The sequence below is a fragment of the Teleopsis dalmanni genome, chromosome 1 (assembly GCF_002237135.1).
Source record: "Teleopsis dalmanni isolate 2A chromosome 1, ASM223713v2, whole genome shotgun sequence".
Classification (NCBI taxonomy): domain Eukaryota; kingdom Metazoa; phylum Arthropoda; class Insecta; order Diptera; family Diopsidae; genus Teleopsis; species Teleopsis dalmanni.
The window spans coordinates 54,572,799-54,599,296 of NC_051846.1; the positions used below are offsets into that span (position 1 = coordinate 54,572,799).

Genomic DNA, 26,498 nt, shown 5'->3' on the forward strand with positions numbered 1-26,498 from the left:
AATTTATTTTATCAACTTTAATTTCATTTTATTTAAAATGAATTTATTAATAACAAAAAGAGTTACTATATATGTACATATATTGAATTTATTTGATTAACTTTAATTTAAATTTGAAATGGTTTTTATATATTTTTTAATCCGGGTGTAAATAAATAATTGTTAAATAATTCAACGTTTAATATTGTTTTATTATATACTATATTTCTCTTCTTGAGAGTCATCATCAGGACCACAATCTAACATAAATTAATGTTGCTAAAACTATATCTTCGTCATCCTCTTTATTCTATCGTGTACATTGCGCCACAAATTTAAATATTTTAAACGTTACAGTTTTTCACCACTTGGCAAAATTCCTCAAAATAAATTTTGAATAAAACTAACAATATTCACAACAAAATTCACACCACACATTATTAAAAATATATCATCATTTTATATTTTAAAATTAATAAAATAATTATTATTTTATTTTATTTTATTAAATAAATTTCACATTTGAAAAATACAACTTACCTTTTCCATATTTTATTTACCACAGCAAGTAACAATTACTGTGTAATTACACATTTTGTGTTATACACAACTCACAACTTTTTGCATAAACAAACGCTAAACGCAACACAAGTTCGATGTCAACAAGCAAACGTTTTTGTTTTTAGTCTGATTTCGTCTTCGCTGTTGGGGGTTGGAGCTTCAACTTTTTCGCTTGAAACGCGCGGTTAATTTTGAAGTGTGTTGAATTATTTTCTAATAAGAGTATTTATTACGATGAAAGCAAATTTCATTAATGAAAATTGAGTTTTTTTTTATCAGATAATTATTTTAAACAAAAAATGTGAAAAATAATTGCGTATTTTCCATTTACCGGTGTTTTTTTTTTTGTGTTCATATATGCATAAAATAAAAAAAAATTTTAGAGTAAAATATTAAGAAAAGAAAAATCATTCATCAAGCAAATTTGGAGTGCAATTGTAACTGTAAAGTTTAATTTTAATTTAATTGTGGCTGTATTTAAATAAATATTTACGGGGAGTGTTAGCTGTTATAAAGAAAAAAATTTCAATTAAAAGCATTTGCAATTGCAATATTATAACTAAATATCATAACTAAATTAAATGTTTGTTATAATTATGTTGAAGAAACCAATTTCTATTTATGCTTTTCACTTCATTTTAAGCCAAGTTAAATTGCATTTCATACGAACACACATGCGCGTTGGTCTAACACAATCACATATGTATGTCCTCTAAAAAATGGATGAGCGCAAAGGAAATGTGAAAATACAAAACTAGTTTATATTGTTGCGTCGCGGTTTGATGACGTCGTTACCGTCTATACCGTCGTCTTCGCATGTACAAAACTGTGTTTTATTTTGTTTTTGTCTTGTTGTTAACCAAAAGAACTTTAAAGATAACAAGTTTAACCGGCCAGTAATATGAAAATTTATTCCACTTTATGCTTATGTATATTATATGTTGCAGCATATCTATTTTCATGTGGACCAAGAAAATTCAACAAAATGTGAACTGACCAAAGCCAACACTTAAGCAAACAAAAACAAAGAAAAACATCAAATTATATGGAGAAAATGAAAAGGAAAAAATTTTTGTTATTATAACAACAAAAATAACAAAAACAACACAAACCGTACAAAGCAAAAAACCGGCCGGTATTTGCTTTTGTTGTTTAATCATACATGGCAACATTTTCAGTCCAACCGAACAGCAACTTATAGGAAACTGATTGGAATTTGCTAGTGAACATTATGTTGTGTTGTGTGTTTTGTTTTGTTTTTATTGTTTTACATATCACACATGCATGCAAGCATTAGGAAGGGAAATCTTATAAGACAAATAAACAAAAACAATGTAAGAATGTTGGCTGTTTTGTTGTTGTTGTTTTTCTTTAACGTGCAATTGGTGTTTTGTTGGAGTTTTAATTCATTTTTTTAACGCTCAAATAGGCTTTTTAAATGGATTTTAAATGATAGGTTTTTTTGTGATTGTAATGCAAAAATAATTGTAGCACAATTTTACGTTGCCCTTAACTTGTCCTATCAGTTTTTGTGTTGTGGTTTTTGTGCAGAAATAGAGTTTGAGATTGGCTTTATGTTCCTTCGGAAAAATATACCAATAATATTAAAAATTAAGTCAGAAAGCAAGTAAAATTAATGATATAATAAATTCACATTAAATTGCTATTTTAACTTGAACTTTTAAAAATAACATTAAGGCAGTGTGCGAGTTCGAGTAAATTGAGGTAAAATAAATTGAAATTTCCTACGAATATAAATATATTTGTAAATATGTAAATATTTGCCCAGGCTTGATCTGGGCTAGGAGGAAGTCACTGGGTCGAGAATTGCTCTCCCCTTTGACATTAGGAGGTTCTCAACGGCTGACATTCTGGCCTTCATTCGGAAGGCGGAATGTCTTCTGCTCGGTTAGGGTCTGTTGCAGCACAAAAGATTAATCATCATCGCAGTGCTCCTCTCTGTTGGGAGCTAGAACCCCGTTCATTCGTATTCTTATGTAAATATTTATTTATTTATTGCACTTATTTATTATTTTTAGTTTAAAGTTTTTAAATTTATTTATTTATTTATTAAACATCTTATGAAATTTTCACATTGACACCTAATTTACCTAATTTTTTTTTAATTTACCTTACTCGAAATTCTGGTAAATACCAACATTCGCTGCCATACCAGCTTAATTTGCTATTTCCTTCAATTTACCATCAATGTACTCGAACTCGCACACGGCCTTAATATGTAATTAAATTTAATCTTCTGTAATTTGATAGGAAAAATGCAGTTGTAGAATACGTTAAGTGAAAAGGATTATACTGTGAAGATCGGTCTTCTGATCGTATGTGATTCTAACATTTAAAAATAATCAGTATAGTATTTTCTTGCAAGTTACTCTTCATCAAATAGTTTTTCCTAAACTCCGAGAGAGATTCAAGTCGCATTCAAATCCTCATGTTCGACACTTATCTTCTGCAATTGCACTAAAACGCCTTAACATAAAGTTATTGATAAATATGAATATCTCAATAATAATAATAGCAAACATGTTTGATTTTTAAGATTCGTAAAATTATTGTCAATTCTCTATTTAGAAAAATTCAATAAATATATCAATGAAAAAAAAAAAATAGTTCCTTCGTTTTGTTCTTCATGTAAACTTTGACCGTTTATAATTCAAAACTTTATGCAATGTTCACACTATAGTACTTAACTCAATAAATACCATATGCAGCAATATAGTATATGCAATTTTTCATATAAAACTCATTAAAAATACATATAAAAATACACTAAAGAGATTCGATAAGTCCAAGTGTGAACAATGTATTATGTATAATTGTATTTATTAAATACCAAGAATTATTTACCTTTCGTCTCAACACAATATTTTGAAATATTTAAGAATATTTTAGTTGTTTGTGTTGCTTTTTAAAAAACTGTGTCTTAACTTTAGTCTGGTGGTTTGTTTATATAATAATGTTTTACATATCATTCTCAGATGTGGTTTAATCATGAGTCTGATAGTTTTTGTTTTTTTTTTTTGCCAGAAAAAACTTCAAATCTATTGTGCTATCCACATCTAATTTCAATGATGGTTGTTATCCTGTTGCTTTGAAGTCCTGAACGATGTTTCTATGAAAAAATCATTAAAATTTGAATGTTACATTTTGGTTATCGAATAGTTTGCTTTATAAAAAATGATTGATTCTCCAGTTAACCCTAAAATTCCTCTAACTTCTACGTTTATGCTCAATCCTGATGTTAATTTTTAAAATAATAAAATAGTATCCCCTGGCAATCCTAGGGGAACTCACTTAGGCCTATAGGCCGATTATGCTACCGCATTATAAAAGAACCAAGGGCTAAAATCATCTAGAACCTTTGCCAAAGCTTATGATGTTATTTAAAGGGAGGTCTTGAAGTTCCCCAAGATCCTCAAAAAAGAAAGCCCCTAAAATGTTAAGCCGGCGCCGTGCGTGTGCCGTACAGAAGCAAAGCAGGTGGGAGGCACTTTCATCATTCTCACCACAGCTGCGGCAGATACGATTGCATGAAGGAAATCCTCAAACAAAATTTCCTTCTACTCTTAACATGGGATTCATGAAAAAATGAGATTAAAATTTTTGTTAAATCCGTTTTATATTTAACAAAAATATAAAGCTAAAAATTTTTTAATACTTTCTTTATATTAGCAAAAAAAAAAATGCATTTATAACTAACTGAAATTAATAAACAATTTTTTTTTAATTAATTATCATTTTTCACTACCCCACATGCGCCAATGCAATTTTAACTGCCAAAATAGTTAAAAGCTCACTACTGTCAAACCTTTTTATTTAACATCTTTTAACCTTTTTTTTTTAAATATTATTTTTTTTTATTTTATGTTTTAAGTGGTGACAGCATGCAGCAATAATTCCTCATTAATTTCAGCAATTCTGCCTTTGTTTTGGTTTGGTTCGGTCAAATTATAAAATTAGGTTTAAAAAATAAAATTAGCTAATGTTGGTTATTCTCTATTTTATGTTCTCCATGTTATTTTATTGTTGTTGCCACTGGCTCTGGTTAGGTTCTGGTTTTGCTGTTATCTGCAAAAACAAAAACAAAAAAAGGCAAAAAGCAAAACATAACAACAAAATAAAAAAAAACTAAATAAAAATATTTAATTTGTTTTCATTATTACTTTGCACTCCGTATTGGCATTTCTTTGACTTGATGTCTGTTGGCAACACGCCGTCAACGTTACCAACGCTGCGTCACTGAGTAATGCTTCCAGCAAATCTGATGATTAAATTTCTAAAAATACTTAATTAAAAAAAGGTTTTGCTTAGCCACTTTTAACTTGTATTGAAATAATTTTAAATCATTCTATTTATTCTTTTTTATAGTTATAACCTGTGAGAAATATAATAAAAAAATAAACAAAAAAAAACAAAACTAATATATTTGTCATTTTTTTTTAAGTTTTTGTGTTCCAACTGATTTCATTGTGATAACAATTTAAAATTGTTCTTTTTTCTATAAGTCGGTAGACCGTCACAAATATATATAAAAAAATTATATTAGTTTAAAAAACATTTAAAAGTATTTAAAGTGTTTAAATTAATTTTATTATAAAACAAAAAAAAGGGAAAAGAATGTCTCCAACAAAGGATAATATTAGCACCACTTTATCACGACGTCCACGTGAGGAATTCGCAGAAACGGTAAGTCATAATTAACTAAAATTTTAAGTAAGACATATTATTCTACATAATTGTATAGTTTATATATTATAACTCCTTCTGAATTGAAGGAGTTATAGGATTATTAAGGATTATATGGAGTGTAAATTTGTGGGCTAACAGGTTGAGAACTTGCCACTATGTCACTGCATCCTTTGAGGATTATTGTGACATACACACTTTAGTTCCATAGACGAGTAGCAGTTAAAAACGGCATTATTTTCTTTGGAGGGATGTTGCCTGATTCCGTTATAAGTGGATAGGCAGTGGATGAGTATCGAAATCTGAGTCTGGCGAGACTATCATAGCGACACAAAATGTGTGTTGCTGTTTCCTCTTCTTTGCAACAAAGTCTGTAGCTATCTGCAGCGTCTCTAGTGATACCTATGTTCGATAGATGCTTTTTAACTTCGCAATGCCCAGTGAGAAACCCTGTGATAAGTCGGACACGATACGATCTTCTTGTTCGATACGACATGGATTTTTTAGCTTGTCTACACGCAATTGTATTATCCCAATCAGTCTGAACTGCTCTTTCCAGCCACTCATTAATTTTAAGTTTTAAAAAGCTCCATGAAGAACCGCAGAATGTTTGTGTCCCAATATAATATGAGGCCGCCCCTTTTCTAGTTAGTTCATTTGCTTTTTCGTTTCCCTCAAATCCGCTGTGCCCTGGGAATCTACAGGGCATTAAAATTATTGATTCCATAGTCTAGACAGTTTTATTTTGTGTATACATCCCAAGACCTAATGCTGATTTGCGACTTAAGTTACCAATTTCTATAAACTAGCATCTAAAGCTTTTAAGTTAACATATAGGCACATTACGAAAAATATTAGAGATGATTGAGAGCCGGCTTCCTAAAATACCTCACATAGACTTTAGTTTACAGTATAAATAAGTTTTCTCTTTTAGTGATTTACTGTTTAGAATAAGAATGAACCATCTATGGGACACACCCTACTCTTTAAAAATGCTTAAAACTAGTAATATCGTAAAGAACAAAAGAGTTGTTGTATCTGTCACCCAAAGAGAAAACTATATCGAAACATGACAATTAAGGCCGTGTGCGAGTACGAGTAAATTGAGGTAAAGTAAATTGAAATTTTCTAGGGATTTTTTGCACTGCACTTATGTAAATATTTATTTATTTATTTATTGCACTTACTTAATATTATTAGTTGAAAGTTTTCTCATATTGCTAATTGTTAATGAATATGTATAGTTATTGCTCTTGAAGAGTGTTGTATTTCAAACTGTTTATTTTTGATTTTTTAAATAAAATGATAATATAAGACGTAATAAGAGATTAAAAACACTTTTTATAGTAAAAATTATTTTATTTGTTTTAAGGACAAAAGTTATATATACAATAAACAAAAACAAAGAACAAAATATCAAATAATTGATTAAAATATTTACAGTTTCTGGACAAATACACTAATTTGTTCATTAAGTTCATAAAACGTATATAAAAGAACGCATTTTAGTTGTAAAAATGACTAATTTCAATAATAATCTTCCTAAACTTCAATACACTTCTTCCAACGATTCTCCAATTAATGGGTCATATTTATATAGTAATTGTTCGTAAGATCTGCAAAATGTCGTTTTGTGACAGACATTCATTCAATGAAAATGATTTTATATTATTTTATTTATGATTATACCCACTGATTGTATCAATTTTTTTTTTGAGCTTAATTATTAGGTGCATTGCTTTTTCTTATGAAAGTCGAATATTTTTTTTTCCACCGAAATTGTCAAACAAGTTCTAATAATAATCGGAATTCAATGTTTTCCGAGTTTAAGGTAATATACTAACAAAGTTTCCAAAACATCAGAAAATCCTATTACGAAAACATTCTTGACCGATTCGAAGCAGAAACAAAACGGATTAACATTACTTTTAAAGCTTTTACTTATTAAATCTTTTTAATTTATATTGATGATGGTAGTTCTCGTCGCGTTTATTGTGAGAGGCACAAAGCCCTTTTTTTAATGCACAAAACACTTTTTTTATTAATTCTACAATGATCAAGATGTTGTTTATAGAACCACATTTAAATAAGTTTTTATTATATTGTTAACGAATGTGACATCAGTTGAAATCCAAAATTTGACATAGAATAATTCTAAATATGCTGAATGATATGTCCACACCTTCTACTAAATCTCCTTCAGTCAATTGACAATCTTCTAACACCATATCCTGTATTTTTACATCCTGTATATTATATTTTAATTTCTGGTGTTGTTGCGGTTTATGGACGTCGCTTACGTTTGTCTTTAAGGCTTGTACTCTTAAGACTACTTTCAATCACACCAGCCCATATATAGTATATAGTATAGTTGTAAGACTCCGGGTATCATCTCACATAAAAAGAAACGATGATCAACGAAATTTTAAACACAAATTACAAATTAGCCGCCTAATTTCAAGTGATTCCATCTACGCATCTCTATATCTATCTGTCTACGTTTGCTAAATTCCTTGCTAATCATTACTTGCGCTATATTATTGACCTATATATTGTAATTATTTTTTCATTTGAATTTATTGCATAATTTTCGAAATATTTCTTTTTTTATCTTTTTAAACCTATGAGTAATAAAATTCTAAGAATCCTAAATACCAGCATAAACATTGCCTTAAAACTCAATTCATATGAATCTCTTTAATTAAATATCTTAAAGCTACCATCTACCGACACTATTTTGTTTAAATATGCGTACAATTACATAAATACATATTTACATACACATATACATTCATTTGAAAAATGCACTGTGACCAGTTTGTATATTTAAATTTTTCAAATTAATAATTTCTTTCAGTACAGTGACGTTCAAGTAAAAATATTTTGCATAGGAAATATGTCATATAAGATATTAGTAATTTTATAGTAATTGTATCTAACAATAGAAAAACTAACTAAACTACAATAGAAAAAAAATATGTATATAAAAAGCTTTGCTTAATTTGCATCGCGTGCGTATAAGTTACATTAATCTAATGTTCAATGCAATCAACAGTCTCATAACATGCAATATATGTATGTTTAGGTGTTCAGACTAAAACAAAATATTGGACTTATCTATTTCTGGTTATGTTGTATTTAAAACTTGTTTTAGCCTTTTTAGAAGCCTTAACATATACAGTTTTACTTCACATCTTACATTTGCGATTGATTTATGAACAAAAAGTTCAAAATATTCGTATTATAATTATGAAGTACTCACTGAGCGAACACTAAGCACTAAGCTGGTCGCCAGCTGACGGCTATCAATTTTTTTTGACGTCCAACAAAGTACATAGCCATAAAACACGAACTCTGAATAATTCCTGTAGGTGAACAAATTGTTCGCATGGTAAATTTTTTGAGCATCTATTGACTATTTATTTAAGCATTTTTTTTTTTTTAATCCATTTATTTTATTACAATCTGAAAGGTATGAATAAAAATAAGAAATATATATTAACATGAATCGTAATAATAGTTATTACGATCTAAAAAAGAAAGGCACGTATGGACTATGTCCAGTGACATATCCATATACATTAAGACTGAAAAGTTTTCGGAAATTCTCATTTAAAATTCGCGCGCTGTATATTTTTCGATATTTTAAGTTTAAAGTAGTTTGCAGCACTGTCCTTAATACTATGCCAAAATGAGTGCGATCTGACAGACATCGTTTACGGCAGCTGTGAAACCAGTCACCTCATAGTGCGTGCGAAATGTCTTCAACGGTGTAGAGCGAAAGCTTGTACCACTCATAACTTGAGTTTCGATAAAACAGATTCCCCATAAACTTTTGTAGCATTCGCAACGATTCTGCACACGAATTCCGTTCGAAACACAAAATTGATGCAACCTTTGTTCAATTTTTTTCCCATTGTTTTTTTCGCAAGCACTACTGAGTGAACTGGTTTCAACAGCTGCGAAACGAATGTCGAAGATCGCGCTCATTTTTGGCATAGTAATTGTCCTTAATTGCTGCCAAACTACATAAACTTAAAATATCGAAAAATATACAGCGCGCGAATTTTAAATGAGAATTTCCGAAAACTTTTCGGTCTTAATGTATAATTAAAAGTGTGTGACCTACATATACATATTTGAAACGTCTCTCGATGTTTTACTTTTTAGCCTTGTAAACGTATTGGAGGGGGACATCAGGTGTGTTACCTGCGGGTTTGGATGCAAATATATGCGATGAGCGTTATTCGTTTTAATTCGGGATATTTCTTCCTTGATTGTCGGAACACGTAGTTGAAAAAATATAAATATAAAATAAGACAAATGTTTTTTAACCCAAGAGAAAATACTGTCTGTCAGAACCTTATTAGTCATTGGGGCTGCTTTCTAGATCAAAAGTTTATTTTCTCGCGATAGCTGCGAAATGACCCTCATTTATTTTTTTTTACATTTATGAAATAAGACAATTGTTTTTTAACCCAAGAGTTGTGACAGACAGCTCAACCTTATTAGTCATTGGGGTTGCTTTCTAGATCAAAAGTTTATTTTCTCGCGATAGCTGTGAAATGATCCTTATTTATTTATTTGTTTTTTTTAACGTGATGTTGACAGGCAAGACGTTTCTCCAGGTGTATCTTCAGGTATGTTGCACTTGATTCCTGATTGTTTGTTTTCAAGTAAACAGAGGGTCACAAGCATCTACGTAAGTTATATGTTACTTGTATCGATTTGCATGGGTGGACTTGCATACGTTGCCAAAATTTTAATCATGCGTTAAGATCACTTAAACTTTTTGTAATTCAATGAATGTTATTGCTACATTTGAGTGTAGATAAATAATATATGCATAAGAGTGTATGTATACTTTTTATATTATATATAATAAGAGTACCTAAAATTTCAATAAGTTTCATTACCAGTATTTTTTTATCAGTTGAGGTTATTTAAAAGTGACTGAATTAGTATTTATAATTTCATATAGATTAAATTCCGCGTAATTTTTAAGCAAACCTTCCAATACAATGCAAAACTTCAGTTAAATTGTTTAAATATTTCGCCTATTTTGATTACACATTACGTAGATTTTTTATATAATTTATCTATAAATTTAAAACAATCATGTTTACTTTTTTATTAGCACTTATTTGTTTAATTCTTCATTTTATTAACAAATATAAAATGGTCACGTAGTTATATTCCTTATATATTTTTCTATTAAATTATGTGTCTGATTTCGTACTCTTTTTATTTATTTTCCAAGTGTTTTTTTTTTTATTAATTTTAATGCATTTAATTTAACATTTTAAATATTTTTGCAAATGACGTCATGTATTTGTTAAAATTGAATTTGTAGAAAATATGCCATTTTTATTTTATCAATTTTTATTATTCGTTCCACAATTTTTTGTCAAAACAGACTAAATAAAAAATGAAACGCACAAATATCAATGAATAATAAACAATTGATATCAAATTTATTGATAACAAAAGTGGTTAAAATAGTTTTTGCCATAAATGAAAACATATGCAACTACTAATAAATACATAATATATATATAAATATATAATATATATATATATATGTATTTAACTACTACTAACTATAAAATTTGTTAACTGCAATTCGATTTGTGTAAAAATCATTTTTAAATATGAGCAATAATAATTTTTTAAATTACTGTCAGTGCACTTGAACTTGATGGCTACCGGTTCCATACAATATATAAAGTACATAAATTTCAAGGTTTTGAGACAGGTAGTACAAGTACTAGTACTTTGTAGAAGTTTATGGTCTTTAATGATTCATCATAATTATATTATTTCATTATATGTGTTATTACTAATTTTTATGAATTTCTTTTTAAACACTTGTTATTTACTCTGTATTTCACACATGTATATTTACAAAACATACATATTTTTTATTTAATTTTATAAAGTTTTATAAATCATCTCTTTCTCACTTATGACAAGTAATTCACATAAATCACCCGTATATTATAAAAAATTGAATGAAATGACTTTAAAAAATATATTTAAAAAAAAATTTTTTAAATATACTTAATGTCTTTATAATTTAGATATAAATTATTGATATATTGATATTGATTATTGACGTCTACATTTGTCTAGGCAGCTGATTACTTTGGAGAATCTGGTTGGAAGAGGTGATAGATGAAGCCATATCTTTATCGGAGTCTTGTGACAATGTTTATTGGCTAGCAATTCGATAATTATTACTTAGACTGTTAAGTTGGTTATAGTTAAGCTATTCATGTCATTACTATATTATTATAGATAGTGTTTAAGGCTATAAACACTTGCTACAGTGTAATCCAAAATTGCTGTTATTTTACCATCATATACTAACATAAGTATAAGTATTTTCTCCCTTATAGGATATTTACTATTGCAGCACAGAGATGGAAATTCTATAGGAGACATTTAAAAATATCATATAGTTATAATAGCTGTATAGGGATATATTGTAGTTTTATACCAGTTTCCGGTTGTTTTTGTATTTTTCCATATGTGTCCATATGTCTTACCTTCGTAGATTGCTTGGTGTAATTTTTTGGGAGCGACTATTTACCTATATAAAAGCTTTCATTGGTTTATAGATATATTGCAAAAGTTAATAAATCATATCTACGAATAATCAGATAATCATTATATTTAAACAAAGTGTATAGTTGAAATTAACAACTAATTATATTGACTAACAAGAGGTTTTTTAATTAATATTACAAGTAATGTTACTTATCTAAAGTAAGCATATAGATCTGAGCTAGTCATCTCCTTGCTGGTTGAAACGCCTCAAAAGGTCCTTTGGTTTGAAGCTACTTAAGCGTCTGTGTGTAACATTGCAAAGTAACGTCGGAAAAGTGCTGTTTAAGTGTTGACTCAACCTGTCATAATGTGTTTTAGCAGCCTTCTGTACTTTTTGCATGACAGTAGGTATTTCAAGGTCACTATGTAGATCAGCATTTCGCACTTACCACGGAGCGTTAATTGCATCTCTGAGTGCTTTGTTTTGGAACCTTTGTATCATATCTATTATATGTTTTTTTTTTGCACAAACCCAAATTTGGACACCATAGGGCCATACCGGCTTGAAGACTGACTTGTTTGTATATCATAAGTTTGTTTTGCTGAGATACTTTAGATCTTTTAGATTAATCACAAGTTTCCTTTTAGACCATGCTTTTAAATTTATTTGATTTGAAACTTTTTAAAAAGTTTGTAGGCTCAATCTTTAAGAACTCCAATATTTCATTCATAAACAATTTCAATACTAAATATCTGTAAGACTTTATTTTTATATATTTAAGACAAATTTATAAAGTGGTTTGAAGAGGAATACATCTTATATTTTTATTATCATATGTACAATAAACAAATTAACATACAATAAACAAATGTATATCTATTCTGGGAACTAGTGGGCTGCAGTATTTTTAATTTAATCAGTATTTGTTTAATTAACAATAAGTAAATTAAAAATTTATTAAGTTATATATAAAATTTATTTAACAAAAATCTTAATTATTATTAATAATAATATAATTAATCATTTTAAATATTTAATTATACTTAAATTTTTTTTTAAGAAATAGGTCAATTTCCTTTTTCAACATATATACCAACGTACAAGTAGTTAAACACATAGTTTTAATGTTTAAATAAAAGCAATATCTTCCTTAATTATTTATTGTATTTCTGTACGTGTTAGATTGATTTGTTTCACATTTTATGTGCTAGTTAAAATGTTTATCTATTCGTTTGTCTCTCTGTGAGTTTTTTTGACGGAAGAAATGTGTGAATTGATCTCCGGTAATCTGCAGTGTTAATATTAATCAATTCGCCTTGTTTGTTTTAAAAATGACTTCATTATTTAAAACAACTAATTTTACTATGAATATACATATGAAAGAAATTTATATTATGATGAAATAAATTTGTAAATTTAGTATAATCAATTGATCTGTTTTAAAATTATCTATAATGTTAGACAATTTAGTAAGAGTTTTTTCGAATTTGGTTTGTTATAATTACTATATGTACTAGATGTTTTTTTTAATTATATGATAAATTTCTTACATGAGTTCGAATTGAAAAAGATACATTGATTCAATATTTAATACTAAAGTTTCCAATCTTTCGTTAAGATTGGAAAAACCATCTAGTTTTATTTGTTTACAACCTAATTAATTTTTTGTCTCATGTAATTTTTTGTAATTTAAATAACACAGAACTCATTTGTTTTTAAAAAATTTAACACTTAATTTAATTTTATAACATTAATTAAATGAATTATATTAACATTTTCTAAGATCTAAACAATTCATTCGATATATAATGTATATTTTTTTTCCTATTGTAATATGTTTACTTCACGATTGTGTACGCAGTAAGTTTATATATGTATATTCATATTTAAATATGTAGCTACCACTTTTTTAGGTTAATCGCTTTTGCTATAAATGAATAAACAACAAATAACTTTAGCCCTGTTTTTTATTAATTTAATAAATACTTTGATTAAAATAAATATTTTTAAGTTTATTTAAATATTGCAACAATATAGGCGGTATCTAACTGCGCATATTGATTTCTTTGTTCTTGTTCTTTTAAGTAGAGTTGCATATTTAGCATATTTAGCAAAGAGACCTGCAAGGCAGTAGAAATTATTTAAAAAAAAATAGTTTATATAAAAGTTTTATTGGGTTAATTTAGATCATAGCAGTGATCCACTCTTGATTCATTGAGAGTTGCTGTATATATTTCGAAGAGTTTTAAATTATTTTAAATTTTACATTAAGTATTAGATGCTCTTTAATGGAAAATTTTGTAGTTGATTAAGTTTGCAGCTCACTAAGATTGTGTTAAGAACACAGTTTTTGAAAATATGTTCCCCGAGACATATAATGACCCGCTATACAATTTCCAGCACTTCACAAAAAGGTAGAAGTGTTGTTTGTTAACACACTATATAACTACAGTTAGATTCTAATCACAATTCTAAATGTGTTTGTGAAGTAAAAAAAATTGAAAACCTCTATCTACTCTATACAGTAATATCTAGTATCTAGTGAGCTAGATATTGATATAACAAATATAAAGCACATTCTGCAACTTCTTCGTATTAGACGATTTAATAAATCTAAATATTAAGTAACTAAATGTGATTTGGTAGGAATCGAACTCGGGTTCTGCCAAATTTAACGTTCAGAGTCAGCGTTCATTAATCTACTGACCCAAAGCCATACTTGACTTTTATGTTCGCATATTTTTCTGGATACTAATAATTTATAATTAAATAATTGTATTTCATTTAGTTTATTCGTATTCGTTAGAATTTTTTTGAGTAGTAAATCATGTAAAGTAACGTATGGTCTATGGAAACAATTTAATAATTTGAATACTATTTACGATAATACTATTTATATTACTATTATTAGTATGCTATTATATACTATTTATGGTAAAATATATTTAAAGAACATCTATTATGTATTTATATCTCTTTCGACATATGTTCATTGAGTTTGTATTTAAATTTAAGTATCATTATTTGTTAAATTTGCTAATTTTTAGTTTATCTTATTACAGTTTATGTCTTACCTTCATAGTTAGCTTAAATCGGGTTAATTTTTTAAAGTATGCCTCGAGTGTTTTTAGTTGATTGACTTGCAATGTAAAATGTTAATTGCGTTATATACAGAGATCAATCAAATAACAATGGTTGCGTGCCAAGCTTAAATGTCAGCTTTCAACAAAATTATTGTCTCTTGAAACCTTTCAATTTTATCAATGACAATAATTTAAATAAAAAAAAAAATAAGATTGTACCAAACATTCAAGGTAGACTCAAGCCAAATACACAGAAATATAATTACTCCGTAAGGTATTATTAAACTTTTGCTTTTAGCAAGAATTTTAAAAATTTTGGAAATGTGATGCCATAATATGAGATCATCGTGATGTGTCCTCACATAATAAGAATAAAGAACATTAAAAAACCCATTCAAATAATAAAAATAATAATAAAATGCAAAATCAGCAGCACATAATTAGCGTAAAATACTTAAATAAAAATAAAATAAAATTTATTCAAATTAATTTTAATTTAAACCCGTTAATTCGTAAATAAAAAAAATTTAGATTAATTTTTATTGAAAATAAAAACAAAAAAAAAGTCATAATTAAATGTCGACATAACAAATTAAATGATTATTTTTTTTACTCTTTGAGCTTTAACATCAAATAAGCATAAAAAAAATCATTGCTTGACTATGCAAAACATTTTATAAGACATTTAACCGCAAATATTTACGGTGGATGCATCCCGCCAAATACCAAGCTAAGCGCGGGCACGTACTAGAAGACATACAAGCAAACAACTAAACCGGCGATGCTACAAACAAACTGACAGTCAGACAAGCAACAAGCAAATGTTTAAAGTAATCTTTTTGGAAGAATTTCTCATTCTTTGGTGGCAGAGAAAGAGAATTACTTGTGGCACATTTTTTGACGTTTCATTTGAACTCGCTATATGCGTTCTGGTTTTAATATTGTTGTTATACTGCGCCAAATCTGACTCATTAGTTGAACGCTGACAACATACATATACCATGGAACTGTAAGGGTGAAATTATTTTTGGCCTTGACAAGCACACTTTAGGGCTTCTCATAACATTACTCTTAAAGAATTTATTCATTACATCAGTCGCTTTAAATTTTCTGAATTTTTGAAAGACTATTATTCCTTTTTTTATTTAAGAAAGAAATTTTCCTTTGATGTTACTTAATCTTCAGTAGAAGTTGGCATAAAAAATATGCTATATATAAACGTTATATATAAAAAATATAACGTACTCTACATATAGATATTAGCTAGACTAATAGCCTACATACGAATATGCAAGTAATCAAGAAAATGTGTTCCAACGAAAAAAATTATTTTCGGAATGCATTTCAAAACAAAGGTAATGCTAGAAATAAAGCTTATGTTAGTACTTGCGGTACTTTACCTTTATAAAGAATTAAACTAAAAATAAAACAGATTAAGATAAATTTGTTAAACTGGTCGTGGAACAATGATGGAAACATCACGCTTCAACTATGTCGTAGACCTCTGCACATATTTTCGCAACTGTCTATTCTGATTAGGAACTACAATTGTATATATTTTCTCTATTCGCATAGATGGAGACATCACTGTGCAACTAAGTCGTAGACCTCTGCATATATTTTCGCAACTGTCTATTCTGATTAGGAACTACAATTGTATATATTTTCTCTATTCGTATCTCTATTAAATAATAACCTAAAAAACAGTTACTTAAACAAATTACTTAACATTGATCTATTACTAATACCATGTTTCCACTGCTTACTTAGTAAGTTACTTAAGTAACTTTAGAATTTTAACGTGTCCATTGACATAAGTTGCTTATGACATGTGAAGCAGCTTTTATGTGTGAGAAATTTCTTTGAAAGTTTTAGGAGAGTTTATGTTTGTTTAAATACATTTCAACTAATAATATAACACAAAAAATTATATGTATAATTGTTATATGAAATCATATATATATATATATTTTATATATCCATTGCATATTCAATTAATAAAAGATTTTATTAAATACTTGTAAATACTGAGAAAATCAGTGCGTTTGTTTACAGCTGTTGTTTGTTTACATTTTACATATAAAACATATGATAAATATTTCAAATTTTTATAATATTCCTTGTGGGAAATTTATTTTTAAGGGTTGCATTCTTGGTTTAATTTTCCTTAGTTTATTTTTAGGTAAGTTAAAAAGCACATATTCCTTGTGGGAAATTTATTTTTAAGGGTTGCATTCTTGGTTTAATTTTCCTTAGTTTATTTTTAGGTAAGTTAAAAAGCACATTAGGTGTTTGTATGGTTAATGAAATTTACTTAGTAAGTTATACTTACAAAGTAAGCAGTGGAAACAGCCTATTAATCATTATAGCTAAGTGTTGAGACTCAATATTATAATGGTTTACCTATAATAGCATTGTCAAAACATTTTCCCAAAATCACAATTAATGTGGATTAATTAAACTATATATTGTTTGTTAACATTAAAATTATGATATAACATAATTTGGCAATATTTGGTTTAGATACCAAAATTGAAGTTTTTTTATCTTAACAGGCTATTAAGCTCCTACTGGGTGATCACTACGACTATACTACGTTATGTTATTTGTGCTAATATTTAAATTTAATGGCCAGAAAATTGTTAGAATTACGAATGAAAAAGAATATATCTTTTGTTATCCTAATATTAGAGAAGAAGTTTCCGTTCTGGTACTCTACTACTGAACAGTGTTGGAGCTGGATATTCACCGAACTCTGTCGCTCAAAGAGATAAATCTTATTAAAATTGTAACGTAGATTTATATTACTCGTTCTGTAAGTATCTCGACGCGGTTTACAGAATTGTATAACTGATCCGGTTTTTGTAAAATTATTCGTGAGTTCATTGCTACCGATTTCAACCGATGGTTAGTCTATAGTTTTTTCATATTAAGTTAGTTGCTGGTTTATCAATTCTACAAATAAATGCTGATCCATATAAATAAGCTTATTTTATATTGTATTATATTATATGAATAAAGTATTAGTATTGCTGTTAAGCTAGACTTACTTTGTATAGGGACAAAGAAGCTTTATTAAATTTTAGAGGAGTTTTTTGAATAGCAAAGAAAGAAATAAAGTACAAACACAAAAATTTATTTTTTAATTTTATTGAAGTTCGGCTGACCATACAACGCTGTTTCGAGTATTGCCAAGTACTCTTCATCAGTGGTCTTTGGAAATAATCGAATTTTTATTTAATTAGTTTATAGTCCGTATATAATTTGTTTGGACTGCAAGTGCCAGGCTTAGAACTCGTGCCTGTCAAATTAGAAGCGATGACTAATCGTGTTTATCCACAAGAAGCCAAGGCTGCACAAACTTTCAATGCTCAAGTTCCAGGTTTTATTGTCACTTATTTTTATTTAATTAGTGACAACAACCAAAGCAGTTGCCGTGCTTTAAATTAGAACGAGCTTATAAACTACAGCTTTATTTTGGAAACACAAGTTCAACGAATTGAAAGTTTAACTTTTTGGGTTTGCTAATTCTTTATTTCTTTTTCAAAGCTACTCTTTTTGTATTATATTATATATATAATATTATTCACAGATTCCTTGCTATCGATATGACCAGAAATTTAATGCACTATTTGGTTTTGGATTGCCTGTATGTGCCTTTTTCAAACTCTTATATATCTTAAACAGTGTAAATAGAATATGTAGAGTTATTAGAGTTATTATTATTAGATAGAGTTATTACTTAATATTACAACTTCGCGTCAGTTCACAGAAGAATGTGATTAATCCGCTTCTTGCATTATCTGTGGATTTATGTTATTGCTCTCGATTTTATCGTGATCAGATTTTGACTTGTCTATAGCTTTTTCATATTATGTAGTATAAATAGTATTACAATAAAATTGAATGAATTTTTTTTCTTTCTGTCTTTTAGTTCTTATCTTACTATTGTATATTTTCCCCCTCCCATGCCTGCGGGGTAACACGTGTTATTTTCCAATAAACTGCAACAATAGCAACAAAAATGAAAACTTAAAGCAATACTTAAATCTGTGCCTGTGTAGTTGTTACAAAAATGTTTCTTTTTAATTAAAAAACTAATTTTTTTTATATACTTCATAGATATAGTTCATAGTTCGGTATGAGGAATATTTAAGATTAGGCAAGATTGAATTATATTGTTATTCTATTATTCTATTATTATTATCCTATTATTTAATTTTTATACAAATATTACAATAATATTTTTTATATATATTTACATATCATATATATTTATATATCATATTTATTTATATATTATATATTTATTTATTTATTATACATATTTATATATTTTATATATTTTTATGTGATATATATTTATATATTATATATATATTTTTTTTTTTAACTAAAGTTGTTTTATAGAATATCGTTAATAAAATAAAACGTTTTACGTACGGTCTTTTAAGAAGATTAAATCTTTAGTATGTAAATAACATTCTCTCTCATATTATAGAATATTGTTTGTTTTTTGAAGTGTCAATCATTCAAAACTCGTCTCATCCACTGTTGACAAATTTATTACCATACCCTTAACCTGTTGATATGGATATCATACGAAAATGTTGTATCTTTGAAATTCGCATATATTAATATAAAAAAGATAACAGTCAATAATTTTTAAATTTTTATCAATTCAAAAATATTTCATATATTTTATGATTCAATTCGGTTTTTGCTCAAAGTATGACATCATAATAACGAAAATACCATTAAGAAGTTAACGCAGTGGCGTTCCATTTTTTTGCTTATTTTTCGAAACGGATCTGCAGCAACCGCGGCAAATACAAAAAATCAACACAATCGAGAAAATAAAACAAATTTGTTTTTAAAGAATATAATTTTTCAATATAAATTTATCTTTTTGTGTTTATTTTGTTGTTTATAGCTAAGAACTTAAACAAACAAAAGTAAAATACAATGTAAAAACACAATAATTTCAAGCGTTCAATGACTTCCCTCTATGCCTTGGGGGCGAATTGACCCAAATTGAAAATTTTATCAGGTTCAGCAGATGACGTTGCACTAGTGTAGCATAAATACATAGTCTTATGCTGTGAACTATGCTTTGTCTGTCAACAGTTACAATACACATAACCACGCCTACTTATGCTATCTTTACATTTCTTCACTATTATAAAATGTATTTCATATTTTGCTCAGTTCCTGAAATGAAAATAATTAAAAAGGAAAATAATGTTGGAAAACTTATTCCATGTCATTCAATCTAAGTGAATGCCAACTTACAAGGGCCCGTATAAGGAGTTTCAATGTATGACTGAATATGGCAGAAAATAAAAGGTTGGTCAACATTGGAATAACGTTAACCACCCTCAAATGACCTTTTAACACAATTGGGGCAAAACTTTATAAGTTGTGCTGTTACAACGTAAAGTATTTATTTTTTTTTTTTTTTAGCATACGGCTAAATTGCCGTTAGTGAAGCTACTTCAGTGTTAAGGTGCGGTAAGTCGTCGATTTATGCGCAATCAACTTGCACGCATGAGAAAGTACACGCGAACATTTAACCGCCAAGCAAAAAATGAATGAATGACGTTTTGCGGTATTAATAGTATTAATAGTTGTCGGTGGTAACGTGCGGTTAAGTGCGGGGACTTTTAGTTAGCCTTGTGGACGTGTGCCCAAATAATTTGAGTACGCATTATAGCTTTCCCATAGCATAGAGCAATCGTCAATGTTTGCCAAAACTTTATACACTCCTTTGGCAATATGTGCTAATTCTTCTTATGAAGTCTATTTAAGCTGCTTATCAACGTATTAAATGCTATTAGGTTGGTCGGATTTGATAATTTATAAATAAAAATTTTTCCTTAATCTTTAGTCCTTTTTACGACTTCAACAAAATTGGCAATGTTTTTTTGGGTTTTATGAAATATGATAGAGTAGAGATATCTTTGTTTTAATCGCTTTAAAAACTAATGAAATAAATATTATTTTAATTTTATGTTAAAGCACAAATAATGCAATTATAATTTCAATAAGTTCAATGATAAGCTGTAAGCAAACATTAAATTTTTTGTCAATATTATGTTTTAGTGATATATGTTTAAGAATTGACAAAAAAAAAATAAATATTAAATTATATTTATTCAATTTATTTAAAGTAGGCGCTTACCCCTAATATTTTAAAAGGTACACCATAATGTTTATTATTAAAGTAAAGATTACGTTAAGTTATATCGACGTTCCCTAGAGAATCCACTTAGGCCTATTGGTCCATTGAGTTATCGTATGTAGAGTAAAACTCAGGGTTTAATAAGAATAAAAATAAGAAAGAACAGGGTATTAGCTCCCATTTGAGCAGAGCACCGCGACCATGATTGATCTTTTGTGCTACAACAGACCCTAACTGAACAAAAGGCATCCGCCTTTCGAATAAAAGCCAAAATGTCGGTTGTTGAGGACCTCCTAATGTCGGAAGGTGCTAGCAATTCCCGACCCAGTGATCTCCTCCTGGCCCAGATCAAAGCTGGGCAGTCACACAGAATGTAAGGGTTTAAAACCACCTAAAAACCTTTGCCGAAGTTTAGAATACTGTTTAGTGGGAGGTTTTGTAATTGATTAATATCCTCAAGAATGAAGAGTCGCCGCCGTGCATGTTTAGTAGGAAGTCTTATAATTGATTAATATGCTCAAGAAAGTGGGCTCCTAAAGTGTTGTGTCGCCGCCGTGCATGAACTGGGCAATGACAGAGTAGATGAGATTCAATCTTCTAGCGTAGTTCCCTATTTTGCAGTGTAAGTAAATCTACCATAAGATGGGGCATCTCAATGAGAATATTGGATTTCCTTTTAGTGAAAAGGGACCAGATTTCATATAGATGCCTGAAAGATGGAAAAATTCATATCGTTGAGTCTTTCCAGCTTTTATTAAAAATTTCAACACAGAAAGAACTCAGTAACAATTTGCATAATGTTAACGGTACGCTCAGATTACTTAGGTGTTCCGTGCGAGGTCCTGAAGCGTTCTTTCTGGCTAATTCGTCTGTTCTGCAATTGCCGAAAATATTCCTAAAAATGTAGTAGTAAAAAATGTTTCCGGTTTTTTTTTTTTTGTGTTTTACCAATATATATAACATTTGGAGTTTTTATTTTAATTTACTAATAGATGTGGGAATGTTTATATAGTTATATAAAGTATATTATATTGCATATTCTGAAGACAACTTTGCAATTATATCGCTGTACATCGGTTACCTATTCTATCAAAAACATCTCAAATACGTAAAGTAGTTTGTAAGCGTCTATTTTAACGCTTTTAGTTTTTTTTTTTTTAATATATCTACATCGAACATAATTTAACACATTATTATTATATTCACATTATTATATATATTATTATTATATTATTCAAATAACAGAAATTAAGTTTTATTTATATTACTTGTATAAATCCAGCAAATAGTTAGATGGGTTCTGATTGGTGGGCGTGGTAGAAGTAGATCGAGGAATAATCGATGATGTAGTAATCATTTCAAAAAATGGAGGAGAGCATTATGAAAGAAATGGTAAAAAAACTGAAAGCCGTCGCATCGGATTGAAAAAAATCCAATACATTGGTTAAAGAAGCACTCAAATTTATACAAAAAAGAAGAAGAAACTAATCAGATGCAACCTTTTTGGAAAATTAATGACAAATTCTTAGCATTGAAGTATATGAGTGAGCATAGGAATTAATTTTAGTGTGGGTTGAACTCAATAACTAATTAATAATAAAATAACTGTTATTGAAATATTTTTATTCAAAAAAAAATTTTTTAATAATATAATTATTAAATATTGATTTTAAATTAATACAAGATTAATAATAATGATAATGTCTTGTGAAATATTTTAAAATATATAATGGAACATTTTGATTTTCCTTAATGTTAGATATTTAAATGCTCCGAACTAAACCATGTATATCAGTATGATTGTTCATACAGTTCTTTTCACAAATTTAGATACACAGGTATTAGCTATTTTTGTGTCCATATCAGTACTACGATTCTCTTACAGTTTAAAACTGTACGAATTTTAAAAACTTTTTTCAAAATCATTTTAACTTTTAATTTTGTTATTGTAAGGTGTATAGTGAGAGATTTGTTGAATTCATACATCTATTTATAATGAAAAGATTTTAGTTGGATTAATTTCAGAGACAAGTTTTGTTTTATATTAAATCTAAATGAGTCATAGTTGAGTTCTCTTAATTATAAGTTAGTTTTAAGAATATAATTAATTTAATTTAATTAATTTCTTTTGCACTATAGTATTAAAAATTTTAATGATTTCTTTTGAGCGGCGAAAATCTAAGAACTTCAAGCAATTATGCTAATTTATAGAAAGATAAGAATTTCAGTAAATTATATATATTTTTCACTGTGTTTGAATATATAACAGTCAAACGGTTTATTTAGATTTTTAAGCGATTCACTGACCCTGTTTTTAAATTAATAAGTTTATTTTTAAATTGTATAATAAATGGCATGACCAGAAAACATGCAAAATGTTTTAAAATCGCATTTATTGGACAATTTATTTCTAACATGTTGAAAGTAAAAAAGTAAAACCAGATTAAACAAATAAATAAACCAAATCAAATTTATTTTTATTTAAATTTAAATTTAAAGTAAATTGTGCTATACGACTGTGTAACTTGTTTGATGAAGAAAAGATTTTTACATTCACATTGCAGTTACAGTTGCTATCTAACATTGTTATCTTAAAGTTTGGCGGCCTAAATTCATTTTCAAGTATCTTTTATAAAAATTACGACTTTAAATGCTATATATTATAAACAAAATGATTGGCAAATGGAGATAAAAAAGGAAGTGTTAGAAAGATTGCTATGTAAAAGTTGGTTATGTCTACTCATTTATAACAATAAGGTATATAGGAGGCCCTATGAATATCTGAGTTTAAAATCCATAAGTGTCAGTGGTTAAGCTAGAGAATAAAGTTGTTATTAAGGTTAAAGGCAACAAGTTCTACCCTTTTCCATGAGTAATAAGTTATAAGAGAGATCACGTTTAGATTCTAAAATAAGTCTAAATCCTTATTGTATAATTTTATCTCTATGTATAAACTACACGAAGACATCTGAAGTGTTGACCTACATCAATTACGTTTGAAACTATGCATATGTGTCTAGTAATTTTTATTAGTTTCCTTCTATACACAAATTAATTTAATCTATTTATAAACGAATTTATTATATTCTGAAATCAATTTATTTTAAATTTTAAATCAATTTAAAATTTTAAATTAATTTATTTTATTTTAGTATATACTTTTCTTAATTATTTTTCACTACAAAATTTTAACAGTCGAATCATTATAAAACTACTATTATGATTCAACTACAACAATACCTATATTATTTTATTACAATTCAATAAATAATAAATTTCATTTAACATATTACAATATTTATAATTATTACGACACCTACTTCAGTTTGTATATATATATTATACATATATAATGAATATACATATATTAGTTAAAGAAGAAACATTACATATAGCATGAAATTGAGTTTCATACATCTCTAAGATACGACAAACTAACAACTTATTTTTTTACTATCAAGTTCTTTTAAAAAAAATTATTCAGAAAGTATCAGATCTGTCAGGTATCTTAAAAATATAAATACATTATTAGTTTTAGATTACAGAATTTAATTTGTATAACGAAATAAGCTACGAAGCTTTCTTCAAGTTATTAAAATTATATATTGTATAAAGAAACTAAACTAATAGGAATAAATAATTAACATAATTAAGATTAATTGAGGTTTCGGACCGTAGAGACCCCATTCTAATAGTTATATATAATTATATATAATACCTATATAGATAATTTTATATGCATAGCTTTTAGACGTAATGAAAAACCTACTCCAGTAATTGGAGGTAAGAGTTAAAAATAAGTATTTGTCGATGTGATGAAATTTATGCTTGGCGAATATCTGGAAATCGGAATAATGTTTGTCTTAGGCTTGGGTTCTTAATCAATTGAGAGTTTGTGTGAAAGAAAATGGAGTGTTTCATTGAATACAAGTCATTTGAGACCTTTGTAGGGTAGTGGGTGTGGGTCGAATAACGTACTTTAAGCAAAGAAGCTAATACTTGACAAAAATTACTGCTGCTAGCATTTTAGTGTTCTCTTTTATGCAAACTTAGTCAAACATTTTACAAAAAGAAATTTGGGACTATAATGATCCTTAAATTGTCGTTTTTAATTATTTTTGTGTTATAGTTAGGAAACATAGTTTGCCTATTGCATTATTAATAACATTAGGTAATATCTATTAGCGTCGCCTATTCGAATCATTAGAGTTATGAAGTTTATAAGTCAGATGGACATTAAATTTTTTTTAATGCAATCGAGATTTTTAATTGTAAAAATTAATCTTACTTTTTAAATGTGAAAGCATCTTACTGATGTTATTTCTCTAATCATACATATTTAAATTTTTTATCATTTTATTCTAACTTTAATAAACAATTCAGTAAACTTTATTTTGTTTATATTTGCTTGGGAAGTATCACACCCAGATAAATTACATAACTAAATGAATTCTATTATATAAATATGTATTTTCGTATGTGTATATAGGTACAAACTTCTGTATAGCATTGTCAAGAAAAGTAAAGTAGTTTTAACAGCTTACTAATGTCTATCATTAATAGTGAGATAAGTATGAAATTAAAGGTTGTGACATATTTTGCTATCAGAGCCTACATAAGATTAGAGTAGAGCATCATAGGTAAAAGTTGAATTTATCTTAAAGAAAAGCAGATATAAAAATACTGAATAAAATTAATTTCACACTTATGTAATTTAACATAAATATATATGAGGTGGATACAGTATTGCGACCAAAAGTTCGATTGTGCTAGTATGTTATAGGATAGTCCTATAAAATCCAGTTTTGTTTTCCTCAAAAATTTCGATTGAATTAATTTAATTTAATGTCTTGCCTGATATTAAGAGAGGTCCCACATAGTTTTATATATTATATATCGCACATTGAATATTTTGTTATAAACTATTAAAAAGTCCAATTATTCACAGCTTTGTGGTAATTTTTGTCGAAATTGGGATGTTTGATGTTTGCTGATTTTTTATTATATTATTTTAATCTTAATATTATTTTAATTTAAATTTATAATAATATGTAATTATATATGTAATAAAATATATTATTATAATTATTTATAATTAATTTTTAATTGTTATTTTTGTTTAATTATTAATTTTAATTTAATTAAGTTTAAAGATGGGGAAAATATCTTAGATAATCAAAAGATTCGACAAACGCGTCTGAAAAAAAGGCAGGTACTAAATTTATCTTGTAGAGTAGGACTGTTCAGACCAGTTAAAATCGCGGCCCAATACGAATCACTGAATATGTTAGTTGCAGAAATAATTGCATACATTTATAATTTTTACAGAAAAAAAGGAAAAATTCGGTGATAATGATAAATTTCATCAATTCTTCATTAATGTCTTTTACAATTCTATCAATATCAGCATTATTAATATTAGTTGTTGCCATACGCAAAA

General features: G+C 27.6%; 1 protein-coding gene and 1 long non-coding RNA gene across 2 annotated transcripts in view; both read left to right on the forward strand.

Moving 5' to 3' along the window:
• Positions 1-650: 650 nt before the first annotated feature.
• On the forward strand, positions 651-5,077 carry LOC119673383. Its single transcript, XR_005252048.1, has 3 exons — positions 651-736; positions 4,927-4,935; positions 5,003-5,077. It is a non-coding gene; the product is annotated as an uncharacterized LOC119673383 (long non-coding RNA).
• An 18-nt stretch (positions 5,078-5,095) lies between these two features.
• Positions 5,096-26,498, forward strand: part of LOC119681503 (prickle planar cell polarity protein 3-like) — a 137,809-nt gene continuing 116,406 nt past the window's right edge. The window contains exon 1 of the mRNA XM_038094718.1: positions 5,096-5,244. Within this exon, the coding sequence (XP_037950646.1) occupies positions 5,176-5,244 (69 nt within the window). The 5' untranslated portion in view covers positions 5,096-5,175. The remainder of the gene's footprint in view (positions 5,245-26,498) is intronic.